Raw genomic sequence first — 16,300 nt, 5'->3', positions numbered from 1 at the left:
AAACGTTAACAACATCTATCTAGGCAACAGATTGGAGAACAAATGCAAGTTGCAACCTGCTGTAGCAGGTCAAGTCTTCTATCAGTTAATTTGGGTGAGATAGAAAAGTATATTTTTGGGCCCTGGAACAAATTTTGGGGACAAGGGGGGTAGGTTAGAAAAAACATTTGGGAGTGCTGGGACCAGATGAAAATTTGAGAAAGGCCAGCTCTTGACCCATGCCTGGCTCTAGGGCTGCCTCAAGCTGCTGCTTCCTGGGACACATGTGGAAGTTCAACTTGCAGTCTCAGCAAGGTTATGCTGAAATTAGGCATCCCATCTGAACTCACTAGTCTTGGCCTATTCTTCCCAACTTGCAGTTCTGAACCCAACATTTGCAATCTACGTTTGAAGTAGGTTACATATATTGGGTTTGGAACTACAAACAGGGTAGAATATGCCGAGACTGAAGGGTTCGGACAATGTGCCCAATCTCGGCATATTCTTGCCAAGATCGGAAGTCAGGCTCTGAGAACTGGCAGCCTGCAGCAACCTTACTGGTGCAGCAACTTACTTATGTGTGAAGCCACCCACAGTGAAGTTCAATAACTCTCTTATATAGCGAGGCTTCATACAGAATGAAAAGGAAAAAGAATTCTTCTTTCCCCGCCCATTCTCCATAACTTCTCCATTTCTATATGGCAATAAAAATCTCAGGTTTGAGGCCCAAACCAGAACCATCTGGTGCTAAATAGCACAGTGGGAGAAAGTTCCAGGAGGGTAGGAAATAATAAAGTATCTTTTTTTTTAAATTTCCCAATTCTGAAACCTCTGCTCTTTGAGCACCTAAAAGTACTTCAAGGCTTCTGTTCCAGACTGGCTCTTAAGAGGAGCATGGGCTGGAGATATATCACAACATACAGCTGCAATTGTTACATTTTAGTAACAAGTTTTCACTAAATAGTTTTCACTAAATTAAATACAGTGGCGAATGAGTCACAGAAAAGTTAATGAATTTTTTTTTTGGCCATATCTAGCTATTCATATTAATGTATGATGAAATAAGGCACTTGAAAGGTTTAGGTGGGGGTCTGTTTTGATGCAGAGAAGCAGGTAATAGAACAAACTTTGTTGCAGTATTAGGGTTGTCAGGTATTCTGTTACACTGATTGTTATCTTAAGATCTGGAGGCGGAAATTGAGTATGCCACAGCATGCCTTCCCAATCTACTTGTCTAACAATCCCTTTGTTCTCCTTGCCTCAGTTTATTATTTTACTTTTTCGTGGCAGGGCCTATTTGCCTTGGGCTAATAACTTCACAGTTTGTAGCTCTTATGTAAGTATTAACCTATGCAAGAGCTAAAAATTCAGCATATACAATTTTCTCCATCACTGCATCTCTATTTCAGGAGAACGTTCAGCTGGAGGCTTTACACACAGGGCTTCTACCCTGAATCTCCTTCGGGAGAGAGTGTGTGCATTCACACACCAGCCAAACTTACCCTGAGGTCCCTTTGAGATCCTTGGTCCCACTCCACACACAAGTCAGGCTTTGTCTTGCAAATTCTAACTTATCTTGAGGTATCCGAGTTTTTAAAATGCTGGTTTCAAGCTACTTTTTCTGAAAACACCTGAGTAAATAGGGAGAGGCACTGATGAAGAATCATTAGCATGATAAGAAGGATACTCTCTTTACAAATGCAAATATTCTTCAGTACTCTCTCCCTCTCCCCCACCACCATTGGCTAGAAGGAAAACACGAAGGAAAACATGTGAACTTGCATAAAAAGCAAACCCGAGGGGAGGGGCTGCTTCCCTTAATGCCCTTAAGTGTACTTCCCTTAAGTGTACTTCAAAGTGGCTTCGCTCAACATGAGAGACTGTGTGGTGTAGTGGCTAGAGTGCTGGACTAGGACCGGGGAGACCCGAGTTCAAATCCCCATTCAGCCATGAAACTAGCTGGGTGACTCTGGGCCAGTCACTTCTCTCTCAGCCTAACCTACTTCACAGGGTTGTTGTGAGGAGAAACTCAAGTATGTAGTACTTGATACTCTGGGCTCCTTGGAGGAAGAGCAGGATATAAATGCAAAATAATAATAACAACAACAACAACAACAACAATAATAACATTTACCCCGCAGCATGAAGCCATGTGCAAATAACTCCCTGCTGAATTCTTGCATGCCATGCATAGAAGCCATTCCAAGAAAAAAGCTGGCAAGCCTATTGCTACAGAAGAAAGCATAACTCTAGCTGTGCCTTAAACCCCTCAAGCATCCTTTATAAACCTGATATGATACATAAGTATCATATTACAGTTTTCTTCTTCCCTTCTTTTACAATACATAAATCAATTTATTTATTTCACCCAAGGGTATAGAAATTCCAATGTATTTTCACCATTATATTACCGGGAAGTTAGAACACAAGTGAAGCAGATTAACCCAAGTTACAAAACAAATCTGTAAAGGAAATACTAAAATATGTTCTTATTAGGCTCTATTCATTGCCTTTATTGTATATTACCTTTATAAGGTAATATATTTCATAACTATATAATATAAATCAAATAAATAATTAACAATAAAACTAATAGGTACATTTTTTAGATACAATGTAATTTCTATAACTTACTAAAGTTATTGCTCAGCAATAGCTATTTGATCTGAGATACCAGATACCTCTCTCAACTGTAACTTCTTTTCTCCCCTACGTTAGTGCCTTGAGCTCCTGTGCTAATATGTACTCATTAAACCAATTATTGTTCATTTGTGATTCATTAAAGGGAAGTAACAACTTGAATTCTCTTCATAACAAAGAACGGATACTGGTCCAAGACAGGGATGTGCACGAGCTGGTTCGGTGCCTCCTCTGGGAAGCACTGAACTGGCTTGGTTGCTGGCATTCAAACTGGTTTGGCAGGGCAGGGAGCAGTTCCCTTAAAAAGCAGGTAAGCATCTCCTTACAGAGCATGTGCGCTGGCCATGTGCATGCCAATGTCGCTCAGGGGCTGCAGGGATCACTGCCACAGCTGTGCATGGCCTTTTGGAGAGTGGGTGCCACCAGTGGAAAAGCAACGGTTTGGCGGGTGAGCTGTTTAACTTCTCTTTAAGGGAACCGCTCCCCTCCCTGCCCCGCCTGTGGCTGCCTGAGCCCTTTGTTCACATCCCTAGGCCACGACCACAATTTATACAGACACTCAGATGTGCATGCTGAGGATACCAAAACAAGCATCATCTGAAGACTTTAAAAATTGAAATGGAGAACATTTTTATTTGCACCCAGATTAAAATTGCAGTGTTGTTTACGTTTGACATCATTTCTGCTTCTTTATTACCAGTACATAAAATAAATCATCATTTAACCTATTTTGATTTGGGGATGGGGCCATAGTTTAGTGGTAGAGCATTCATACGCAGAAGGTTCCAGGTTCGATCCCTCACATCTCCAGGTAGGGCTAGGAAGACTCCTCCTTGAAACCTTGGAGAAGCCACTGCCAGTCACTGTAAACAATACTGAGCTAGATAGACTGATGGTCTGACTTAGTAAAAGGCAGATTCCTACGTTTCTAATTTAGATAAATAATGAATAAGATCCCATTGCTTCCATTGCTACAAGTAGTAGGGATTTGTATGTGTAAATAATGAATGAAGGGTACAAATGCTCATAATTCAGTCGAGGAAAGCTACAAATAGCATAGATCTATGCATAACATTTAACTCTAGCATAAGCAAGTAAAATGATCATATTTCCACACATAGGGCAGTATTGTGTGTATGTGTGTGTATGGGGGGGGTGGAATCTAGGTGTAATGAACCATCTGAATGTCTTCATTTCCAGACCAAGACCACCACCTCCTCCTCCTCCTCCTCTTCTTTACACTGCTTCAGTTATACTATAACAAGATCTATGTTTGCCTTTGCCATGGAATCCTGGTAAAATCCAAGTGTAATTATGAGAAACAATAGAGTACCACAATCATATGGTCCTCAACAAAATACATAAAAAACCAAGTAAAGCATGTTGCAAATATGTAGCTCTTAGCAAAGGAGAGAATGTGCGAAAATATTACAGTAATGATAATGATTAATAATAATCAGTATCTAATAATCAGGGAGGAAATTCTCATGATTGGCCAAAAGTGGGCTAAGGGAGCCTAGCTCGCTTTTGGGTGAGTGTGAGAACCACTGGGCTTGCAGGCGAGCCTGGTTTCCTCAAAGTGGGTAACCTGCTTAGGTAGTCCTCCTCTTAGACGAGGTTAGCAGAGCGAGTGCTCCACTAAACCTGGCTATTTGATTGTGTATTGCCGCGCTGCAGCTCCGCACCGCAGCAACACATGAGGAGACCCCCTCCAGGAGGCTGAAACAAGCCTCCCGGCGATGCCCTGTGCGTTCATGTGAGCATCCTGTAACTTCTGGGGGCTGTGTGGCCCCTAATCCCCGCAGCCCCGCTGGCTCCATGATGGAGCTGGCAGTCATGTGGGCAGCTGATCCGACTGCCCAGGGCTGCTGGCGTGCTTGTCTGCAGGGAATCCCTGCTAACCCCATTCAGGCAAGTTTCACTGCTCATGAGACTCACCTCATTATCTAGCATTATTCATGCATTAGTCATGACTGAGCACCATTGAAATTAATGAGACCAGGTAGTTAATTAGTTCCATTAATTTCAATAGGACTTAGTAATGACGGACTTAGTCTAGATGCTGCCCAGTGTTAAGAATATTTATGTGCTGCTTTTCAATCAAGTTGTCAAAGCAGTTTGCATAACAAAAGGAATTAAAAGATGATTGCCTCTTCCAAATTGATAGAATTAAAAGATGATTGCCTCTTCCCAACCTAAAACGAAACACAAAGGAACAGCCACCATTTCAAAAGATACCCTTTTGTCTACTTAACAGAATGAAATAATATTAAAGAATGGATGTACAGAGATAGTGGTTATGAGGAAAAATAATAGAATAATAATAGGCTGAAAACCAGACTAGCCTGAGGCTCAGATAAAATATTATGATAGCAGACCCATGTCTGTAAATAGGAATCTGTCCCATGTGAAGTAGGAGTGCTGTTTAAATGATCAAAATGATATGGGCAGCAGGGATGCTAGGGATGTGCATGAGCCGGTTCAGCACCTCTTCTGGGAAGTGTCGAACTGGCTCAGGTGCCAGCGTTTGAGCCAGCTCAGTGGGGCAGGGGTGGAGTTCCCTTAAGGAGCAGGTAAGGAGCTCCTTACCTGCTCCTCTCCGCTCCACCACTGATCTGGGCACAATGTCCAGTCCTCGACTGGCCACATGGAGCTGCGGGACTGTTCTCTGCAGCCTCCATGTGGCGTCGGCTGGCACACCTGCATGCTGGCCATTTGCGTGGTCAGCATGGTGTTGCTGACCATGCAAATGGCCAGAATGCATAGGTGCTGACACTGTGTGGAGGCTGCAGGGAGCAGCACCACACCCCATACGGCCAGTTGCGGACCAGGAAGATGGCGGGGCAAGGAGGAGCAGTTAAGGAGCTCCTTACTGGCTCCTTAAAGGAACCACTCCCTACCTGCCAGGCTGTGCATGAGCCATTTGTGCACGTATTTAGCAGGGGGAGAGCAACTGGCCCTATCCATCCCCAGCACAACATCCCTCCAGTGGCTGTTGCTGGTATCTGCCTTTTTAGATTGTGTGCCCTTTGGGGACAGGAGATGTCTTGTTTATTTTTCTATGTTTAATTTATGTTTATGTTTATTTATGTCTTGTTTATTTAGTCTTGGGTTTTATCCCACGTTTTTGCAAATATTGCTCCATTTCAAATGAAATAAGTTGTGCCGATTGTCAGTCACTTGTTCTTTAGGAAGACCTTCTCTTGCAAAAACTGCAGCCATAAATTGGATCACCTTGTTTGTAGTAATGTTGTCAGCAAATGAAACTTCTGCCAACCTGGAATAGTAATCCACCATCACTAGAACAAATCTTTGGTTTGTGGGTTGGTTATCAAAAGGCACCATGATATCCAGAGCAAGTTTTCTCCAGGGACCATTGGGAGTCAAAGCAAAGTCTTCTTTGACTTGTCAGAAACAGCACAAGCCATACAGTGCCTGATCACATCTTCAATGTGTTTGTCCATACCTGGCCACTCAAAACTTTCTCTGATTCGCCTTTTAGTCAAGCTTATGCCTAGGTGATCTTCGTGGGCAATTTTGATCACTTTTGCTTGTAAGGAGGTTGGCACCACCAAACAATCAGTCCACAGCACCAGCTCATTGAGGAGACAACTCACTTGTAGAGGTGCACCTAGGTAATTTTGGAGTCTGGACCTAAAGGCCTTTGGAGCCCCCCGCAAAGGCCTTTAACATAGTCCGATCCCACATATTTCTTTCTCCACTCCCTCCTCTGTGTCTAAAGCACCCAGCACAGGTCATAATCACACTTGGCTGCTCAGCGCAGTGAGGACCAGCAGCAACCATACCACCCAGGACAGACTGAAGAGTTTTCACAACTGGTGCAAAGGTCTCGTCGTAGTCCTCACCATAGATTTAGAAGTATCCTTTGGCTACTAGCCTTGCCTTGTAGCGCTGTACATCCCCTTCTGCATCCTGCTTGACTTTGAAGACACACTTGCGTCCCACAGTCTTTCTTCCTGCAGGTAGTTCCACAAGTCTCCAAGTCTCATTTTTGTGCAGGGAATCAATTTCTTCTAATGCTGCTTTCCCCCATTTCTCAGCTTTGTCAGCTGGCATCTTTTCTGTCTCTCGCCACCTGGTGGATTCTTGTATCTCTCCTCCTTTGGTCATGAGTGAGAAGCTTTTGGGTGGAACCCCTTTGTTGGGCCTCTGTGAGCACCTCAGTTCTGTCTCAGACTGAGTAGCCCCTTCTGAATCTGTATCCCCTTCTGAACCTGCTTCTGGTTCTGGCACAGATTCTTTGGGTTTACTGTCTGGCTCTTGCCTCCTGAGAGTCCACTCACATGGTTCCTCTTTCACCTGAATCTCTGGCACAAGTTCTGGTATATCACCTCTAGTTGGCGCTTGTCTCTTATCAAAATACACTACATTGCGAATTCTGACTTCTGCACTTGCAGGATCAAGGATTTTGTATCCCTATTGGGCAGACACATTTCCAACCAACACTCCTAGTTCACATCTGCAATTGAGTTTGGTTCTCTTGGCCTTCGGGACATATGCATAAGCCTTTGATCCAAACACTGTGACATGGTCTAATGAGGGTTTACGCCCATGCCATAGTTCATATGGTGTCTTGTCTATTGCTTTGGTTGGCAATCTGTTTTGCAAGTAATTTGCAGTCATCATTGCTTCTCCCCAGAATTTATTTGCCAAGCCAGCACCAGCATGTTACATGCATGCATCTGGTCATTTCTAGTAGAGAGTGATTTTTCCTTTCTGCCACACCATTGAGTTCAGGTGTATATGTGGGTGCAGGTTCATTTGAAATCCCATGTTCCTTTAGGAATCTTTACGCATAAAGGCTGTCATAATTAAACCATCATCTTTGGTGATGTAGCAAACTTTGTCCTCAAAAGGAAGTGAGAAGAGCTTCTCCGAGGTCTGCGGGGAGAGTGGGTTTGCCCGACTCACACTTCACTGGGCGTGCGGCTCTCCTGCGGTCCACTCACAGCTCACCCAGCATCTCTAGGCATCGGGTGCAGGGAAGCACTGCCACGTGACACCCTGCACTCAGAGCCTTAATAATGGGTGCACAGTGCATTATTAGGATCCCCCCTCCCCCTGAGTGTGCCCACCGTGGCTGCAAGCAACCATGGCAGACACATGATCAATTAAATGCAGTTAAGGGGGCACTTGCACCCTTAACTTCATTTAACTAGGAGGCTACATAGGCAGGTTGGCAGTCGTATAGCCACTAGGATCAGGCACGATCCTGGTGGTTCACACAAGCGTGCAAAACCAGGCTGGGCTCCCTTAGCTCAGTTTTGCATGCTTGTGTGAATAGCCTCAAGGTAATCTTATACAGTTTTAATCTTATATTGATTTTATATAGATATAGATTTATATAGGTAATCTTATATAGATTTATATAGATTTAATAAACTAAAAGTTTATTCAGAAACAACTCAATTTTCTCCTGCTCCTTTCCTTCCTTTTTCCTTTCTGACTCCACCCTCCATAGGATCTCCACTGGGACAAATTTCTAAACAAAACATAAAATATACTGAATAGAATACAATGATGTGTAAGCATCAGAGAGCAGCTCCATTGACAAAAATTTGATACACAAGTTCTGTAAAAGCACAAGTTCATTTATTAGAAAAGTAGAAATGGGAGTTTCTGACTTTTAAAATTAATTTGGCTACTGTCCAAAAGCACCCTTTTAAGGCAATCCTGACTTGAGTTTTTCAAAGTAAAGTACTGTCTCTTTAGAAGAGTTAGTATTAAACATTTACTGGGGTTGTGTGGATTAAAATATTTTGCAGTTCTTTCCTTCTGCTGTTTCTGCATGTGGTAAAATCATTTACACTTATGCCAAGTAAATGTAAAGGGTGTGAAATCTGAATTTTCCGCTCACTCAGATGGTTATATGTTTACAACCAATGTACACATTTTTTGTACAGGTGGAAATGCTTATACCAGGTGCAGGGCAGTTGGAGAATCATATTTCACAAAATAATAATTTTAAAATCTGAGCATAAAGTTAAATTCAAACCTAAAACACACCTTGGTTTATAATTATACAGAAAACACAAGGTGATCCTACAAAACGGTGGTACAAAACCTTGGTTCTTTGGTCAAATCAGATCTCTTTATTTTGTTCAGTGACCAGCATGAGATTAAAACAAATGTAGAAGAGAAGACAGTCAAACTTCTACTACAAACAATAAAACCAAATAAATTTTTAAACATAAAAACAACAATTTTTAAACCTCATGAACATAGATGAAGGTACTGAAAGTACTACTAAAAATACATAACTAAGAATAAAAGGAGACAGCATTATTTCATACTTATGAGACTATTACACAAAAATCAAAACTCAAGCAGTTGCCTTCCCGACTCTTGAATCTGAGAGGGGTTAAACAATTCAGGAGCTTGGGAAAATTTTGTTGTTAGATTTACTGATGATATACAAGTGATATACAATACCTGCGTGCCCACCTGCAGTTAGCCACACTGTAGCTACAAAAGTTGCTCTGGCCTTAAAGCCATCACCTATTTTCCTGTTATTAAGCTCTTTCGCAATCGGAGGGCTGCACAATTCTTTGTTGCTCTTTTTTTGCCTTCTTGCTTCTATTTTAGATCTTGGCCCCCTTCCCCTTTTTACATGTCACTGTAACTGATATTTATGCACCCAGGATGGAACATAAGTATTGAATAAGTCCTTTCTTCTGCATCCTATAGTCACTGGTTCAAAAGGTGTATATCAGACAGAAATATAATAATTTCTGGTGATAATTTCCATCTGCTGAAGAGGGTGATGGAAGAAGTAAGGAATATCTCCATCACAAACATAAACTGGTCATAATCCACTCCAAGAAACCCTGGAAATTATAGTTTTGTGGAGACGGTGCTAGGAATCTCCAGCTCAGATTGCCAGGAGGTTTCCTCAAGTTCAGACCCTGAGATGTGGTAGGGTGGTGGGTAGCCTGCAAAGCAGGGTATTAAAATAAATGAATGAATGAATGAATGAATGAATAAATAATATCCTGAGCCTTTCCTAACTGAATCATTTCACACATGGAGCTTCACACTGTCCTTCAGAGGGTAGGGCAAGTGACGTAACCAAGTTCGAGAACGATGCCCACTCTTGTGATTGTATGCTTGTAAAAAGCAGGTGGGAGGCAGAAGAAGTAATCCTGTGCAAGGCTTGTGCTGGGTAGGAGGTCTCTGTCCTACTCAGCAGCTGTAGGAGACAAAAGTAGAAGAAGCTTTCCTTCTCTGCGGGAGCCTCACAGACAATCACTTCCCCCACCTCCTACCTTTTTATGAGCACACAACCACAAAATGGGAGCACACACAACTCCCACACTTTTCATACCCTGTTCCTGGTCGTGAGAACCAGTCTACTGGAGGACCTCTTGACTAAACTTCAGGAAGTCCCGAGTCCTATTGTCCTGAGGAAGTCCTACTGAAATTTAGTAGCCCTTTAGAGTAACTCCTGAATAGAACTACTGAGTAATTTAGTCAGGATGTGAGCCACTAAGAAGAATGTGCAGGAAAAGGGGAGCTTAAACTTTAGAATGTTATCTGGGAATGGTCCCTTTGGAAAATGGCTTGTCCCCTTGCTTCCGACTCCTTACCTTGGGTTAATTTCTTCCCCTGGAAACCCCGAGGAGGTGAAAACCCTAAAATGACAAGTCAAACCCTGAGGCTGCTACTAACCTCATCTCTAACGCAAAATTCTTAGCACTCTCACCAGACTTGGATTCCCAAGATTATTTTGGGGAAGCTGCAAGTTAAACTGGTGTACACCAATATGTCTGTAGCACAGATATGTCTTGTCAAGAGGAAAGTATGTTTTCCTGAAATGAACTAAAATACATCATAAAAAGCATAAAGTAATGTGAAATTTGATAATAGAAGCACTTTGACATGATTGAGTTTGTAAGATTATAACCATTACTAAATTCAAGAGTTGACAAGAGCACCAGAAGATGAAAAGGCAATGAAAGAGATGCAAATCCTGGCTGCAGTGAGGCTATAACTTAGAAGATGGAAAGATGAACTTGTAAAATATGGTAGTAAATCAGTCATAGTTTGGGATGTAGTCAGTCTACTCCTGTCTTATTGTTGTGGATCTGTTCTTCATAGTTTCCCACCCTCCATTCATTCCTGTGTAGTAAATAGAACACTAAATTAGCACACGTTAAATTGGCCTGAACACTAACAAAAATACCTGGTATTTGAAACAACCTTCCGCCAGCTGAATCACCCTGTCTTTAACTCCACCAAAATAATTTTCATCTTGACAGGAATACTACTACTCCACAGCATTTGGTTTCACTGTTGAAGATCTCAGAGATTTTAAAGATCTGTTATATCATTTTCAGATATATGTACCCTGTGTATTTGCGTAAAAAAGGGCAGGATTCCAAGTAAATTGTGCCCCATGAATATTTTAGATAGCTGTGATATGCTGTGTACATTTATGCATTTCATATGTATAGTCCATGATACCAGGTTTTAAATTGGTAATATTTTGTATGTGTTGTTGTCCCCTTGGCTATAAAACCACTGTAAGAGGAAACCCAAAATGAAATGGAGAATGTGCACAAAGCCAAGACATGCCTTCATAATTGCTTAACATGGGCATTTGGGGTATGAAAAACCAGGATGGCATCAGAGGTTGGCACCATAAGGCAGCTGTTTGGTGGTGGTGGTGGTGGTGGGGCTCTGCAAGAAGGAGCAGTCACTGCCCCCCACTCTTTCCCACTGGTCCCAATCCCAACCATTGCACTGCCCAGGAGACTAGAGGTGGCAGCAGATGCTCCTTGCAGCTGTCTGCACCACTCTGGTGTCATGTCTCTACTTTCTCTCTTCAGTGTCTCTGCAGCTCAGTGGGGCCAGCCCCAACTGCTGTGCCATGGGGCGGGGCAGCAGCTACTTTTTTCAACAGCCTCCCATCTGGGCAGTATAGTAGGGAAGATTAATTCTGCCTGCCTCCTACTCAGGTGAGGCAGTGCAAGAGCCAGCTGCAAAGAGCAGTTGTTGACTTCACTCACTCACCTGCGCCCTTTGAGAGCCACCCCACCCCAGCCCGGGTGATCAGAAGTAGCAGTGGCTGTAAGGAGCAGCAGCAGCTGCCTCCATGCACTGGGCGCCTCTGTGCAGCACAGGGCAGAGAGGACTGGCTTGATGGAGGAATCGGCTGCAGGACCAGCGAGAAGGAGGCGGTGGGGGAGAGGCACACCAAGCGCCTGTTGACAATCGCTCACCAAAGTCTGGAATTGGTTCTCTGAAAACTATTTCACGTAGGAAACAAACAATAGAAAATAACCTGTATACAAGCAATGTGATGATCATACATACCAGTACTTGTGTATTGCAGCATGTATGTGCATAGTGAAATTACTATGTCTGCATGTGGTTTCCTGGTGTTTCTCCATATAGAGAAATACACAAATGTGCAATCACTCCTGCTAAATGGGCACCTTTTATGGCACTCTTATATTTAAGTAGGGGAATAGCAACAACCACCACTTGTATACTGCTTTTCAACAAAAGTTTACAAAGTGGTTTACATAGAGAAATAACGAATAAATAAATAAGTTGGCTCCTTTTCCCTGAAGGGCTCACAATCTAAAAAGAAACATAAGATAAGACACCAGCAACAGTCACTGGGGGTACTGTGCTGGGGATGGATAGGGAGTTGCGCTCTCCCTGGTAAAAAAAGAGCATCACCACATTTAAAAGGTGCCTCTTTGCCCAGTTAACAGGGGTCCCCATTCATCCCAGGATGGCGTCTATCCTAGTGGTTGTTGCTGGTGTCTTCCTTGTGTTTCTTATAGCTTGTAAGCCCCTTTAGGACAGGGAGCCATCCATCTTCTCATTCCCTTTGCTTTGTAAACCGCTGGGAACGTATTTGTTAAGGATATATTCCTCTCTCTCTCTCTCTGACAGAGATATATATATGTATATTTACAATAATTAAATCTTCATCCTCAACACATGCAGCTACAGACACATTTGCCACATGCAAGGAAGTATTCTTCCTCTATTCTAGGTAGAGAGTGAAAAGGGTCCCGTCCGAATCACTCGATGTAATGCAATGCAGGGTTCCAACAGCATGGGAAGGGTGGAAATATGAGCTGTCGTGACTAGGCTAAAGGCTAACAACCCTCTAGTTGCGCACAAAAACCCCAACTCCCGGCCACTTCAAAAGAAGAAGGGCTCCTCTTTTCATAGCCCACGTGATCCTGCCCGTGTCCAATACGGCCACATAGCTATGGATTGGAGAGGCAAGCGCACGTGTGCGACAGCTTGCGCGCGCCCAAAATTTGAAAGGGGGGGGGGGGAGTGCGTTACGCTGAAAAGGGAGTGGGCCATTGCGCCCCCGAAAGGCTGCGCCGGGGATCGAGAAACTCTTGGTGAACACTATACATTATTCCCCCTTCTTCTTTTCCTCCTCCTCGCTGGACGGGTGGTGTACGAGGAAGTGGGGTAGCCGCTTTCTCCTTTCCACAACACGACCCAGGAGGATCGGGGCGCTCCCCGTCTCCTTGTCCCCCGCCTCCCCCTCGCCGCCAGTCAGCGAAATCCCCGAAATGACCGGGGTTCCAAGAGGCTCTCGGCGTAGGAGGGGGCACCTCCTCCCTCCATTGGCTCCGCTGCGCCAGGCATCGCCATAAATGCTTCTCCCCAGCGCCTGCTGCTGCCCCTTCAGCGGAGGCACCTTCCAGACGGGCGAGCGGGTGCGAGTGGCACTGGCCGCCGCCTGCTCCGAGTTCCTACAGAACGCGCTGCAGTCCAGCCAGGGTTGGGTGTCTCGCCGCCCGCGAGCCCTCCCTCTCTCCCTCCTCGCCGTTTCCGAGGGGGACTCGGGTGCCGCTGGCTGACCCTTTAGTTGCCTGAATGGTCCCAGCGGCTGCTATGAACCAGGCCCCGGACCCCAATGGCCCTGACCAGCCTGACAGAGATGCCCGCAGCTCGGCCCACCTCCAGCCAGGCGCCAGCAGTGGTCCCGCAAGGGGGATGCCGCAGCAGACACCCAGCCTACCCCAACTCATCCAAAAGTAAGACCCGCGCTGTGAACTTGGGGGTTGGCGGTGGGGCGGGGGGCAAGGCGGTGGCCGCAGCAGCAGTAGCAACAGCAGCGGCCGGGTGGGAGAGAGGGACAAATGCTTTGCTCTCCCTTCTGTTTCTCTTTATCCCCTCCCTCTGGGCAGAGACAGTGAAGTGCCAGAGATTTCTGTGTGCAAAGCTTTTCCTCTTGCATTAAGGAATAATTCTTAGCGGCCTTTCTTTAGAGTATTTCAAGCATGCACCTACAAAAGGCGACCCATAGCCGCGTGATTTGGACGCTTATCTAAAAAGTTGTTCTCCAGTTGGCCGCCTGGAAAGGTACTTTACCTTTCTGGACTCTCACAGCAGCAGTGACAGTTTTTTCTTTTCTTTCTTTTTTCTTTTTGAGAGATATTTGCTTGCTGTGCATTCTAAAAACTTAGATTTTTATTTCTCCACATTTGAGTGGCGCTGAGTTTTCTTTCTCTAAAATGAGTTCTGTAGTTTGTCGCATATACAAATCTGAGGGCGATTCTTGTCCTGCTATGATTATCGGTGTGTATTGTAGGTTTTAGCGTTTATATTTCCGTTTTCAGGTCTAAGGCCTCGACTGAGTGAAGGTAGACGTGCCTGATCGCAAACGAAGTGCAAAAAGTTATGTGTATAGTAGCAACATTAGTACGATAAATTGTACTTGGCCTTACAAGTATTTTTATGCTTTCCAGTGGTAATTGCAATACTAATAACGCTAGTTACACAACTACAGTATAATAGTAGAAAGCTATATTGTCTTATTCTATTATTTTAATTTCCCTTCGACAATGGAAAATTGCTATCTGTACAAGTGTCCAAAGGCTATGTCTGTTTTCTTCCTAAATAAAGAGAATGCCTTTGGATTAACTGTATCAATTGTGTTTTATTAGGTGAAACATGAACACTGTGTAACAGATGACATTTTGTTGAAGCAAGATAATTACATGCATCCAAATATGTTTTCTCCATCTGGTCATAGTGGTGCTACAAAAGAAAACATGACTTCTGTTTGGTCAATAAATCTGTGGGAGTTGTAAAATATTTCTGTAAGGACCACAGTTTGTCTTATTGACTGAAAAGTCAAACCACAGTTTGCCTTATTGACTGTGGTGGAGCACACAATTTAGCATATGGTAAAAAGTCCAATTTTTATATTACCTGGGGCTCCCAAAGGAAGTACCTTTTTGTGTTCAGTTATTAAATCTTATCTTTTTAATGTAATGGTAGTAATAAACTTGGGAAAGAGCATGTGTTACGCATTGCAAAGTAATGCTAGCCATCTTACTCAACTAAGTACAGTACTTTTAAGGCAATCTTATAGGAAACTATTTGTAATATTGGAATCAATGAAGGTTTTTTTTTAATAGCAGTTTTCCTCCAAGATTCCAATAGTGAAATCTTTAAAGACTGCTGTATGTGGCTTTGTGCTGCAGGGAAGTTTAAAGCAATTCATGCTCATGTTCTTGCCAAATATTCTTAATATGAAATAGCAGGAATAACTTTAGTTTGAAATCTTAATGTGCATTCCATATTTTGGTGGTGTGCATATTTGTATAGGGCAATTTTAGCTTATTACAGTATATTTTGCATTGCTTTTGAACAAAAGCATCCTCTTTCGACCCTGAGCCCTTGTGATAGGGAAAGATGTGTATTTATTTGTATATCACGTAGGTATGAAGGATTAGGGACTAAAGAGAATTTTTCTGTGAGTGCTTAATTTAGTGATAAGTGTTTAATATTGCAGTATTAAAAAGTTTCCATGGGATTAAGTTTCATTAATATATACTTTCACTTTAGGTTTGTCTTTAAAAATATGGCTTAGGCCTTTGAAATGCGGTGTTATAAAATAGCCTTGATACCTGGATACGTATCAATGATTTCTTTGGTTATACAACTGAAAGAAATTGATAGAAACATATATCAGTGTTGTTTTCTTCTAACTTTTGAAAAACTGGGAGCACTCATGGTGATCTAGAATAATTTATTTGTGCAACACATTTTTTAGTGCGTACCAAAATAAGCAAATTGTAGAATAAGAACCTGCCATCATAATTGTCTTCAAAATTTTGAATTAAAGATCATAGTGTGTTCCAGTCATTCTCCGCCATGGCAGCATGATGCAAAATAGCAAATTTCAAATACTCCCTTATATGGCAGTGCAATATGATCACATTATTTGTAACCACTGCATAATTTAATATCTTCCCTCATGTTGACATAACTATGCTCTTCAGTTCTAACACGAGTAAATGGAAAATGACAGTTGTGTGTTATACCGCTTACTTAATAAAATATTGGGAAATACAGACAAATACTGATTGGCATAGAGATTATGAAAAATGTTATGTGAACTCTTAATTCTACATTATTAAATTAAAATATATGTTATAAGAAAAACTCCAGGGAGGAGGTATTCAAAGTATTTGGCAATTAATTGCTTTTCCAGAATTCTTTGGTAACATCCTACACAAATCTATGTAGAAGAATTGCTAGGTCAAAAAATTACTTTGCTTGTAGGGACTTCGCTTTGTTCACTAATATTGTTTTTCTGACTTTCTAAGTTGTAGAAGCAGAACTGAACTGTTTATTGAGTGACATGCCATAAAGGCATATAACTTAT

The 16,300-nt window shown here is 42.8% G+C and overlaps 1 protein-coding gene across 3 annotated transcripts in view; it reads left to right on the top strand.

Annotated features, from left to right (window-relative positions):
- The first annotated feature begins 12,916 nt into the window (after positions 1–12,916).
- The window catches only part of RBM20 (RNA binding motif protein 20), a 168,795-nt gene continuing 165,411 nt past the window's right edge, over positions 12,917–16,300 (top strand). For 2 of the 3 annotated variants that reach the window (XM_053307617.1, XM_053307616.1), the window contains exon 1: positions 12,918–13,658. In XM_053307617.1, the coding sequence (XP_053163592.1) occupies positions 13,498–13,658 (161 nt within the window). In that variant the 5' untranslated portion in view covers positions 12,918–13,497. Of the gene's footprint in view, positions 13,659–16,300 lie in introns of all 3 variants that reach the window. The other variant, XM_053307619.1, reaches the window with a different exon arrangement.

This window comes from Hemicordylus capensis, chromosome 3 (genome assembly GCF_027244095.1).
Source record: "Hemicordylus capensis ecotype Gifberg chromosome 3, rHemCap1.1.pri, whole genome shotgun sequence".
NCBI lineage: Eukaryota > Metazoa > Chordata > Lepidosauria > Squamata > Cordylidae > Hemicordylus > Hemicordylus capensis.
The sequence above is the reverse complement of the archived record's forward strand: the minus strand, read 5'-3'. Positions and strand labels throughout refer to the sequence as shown.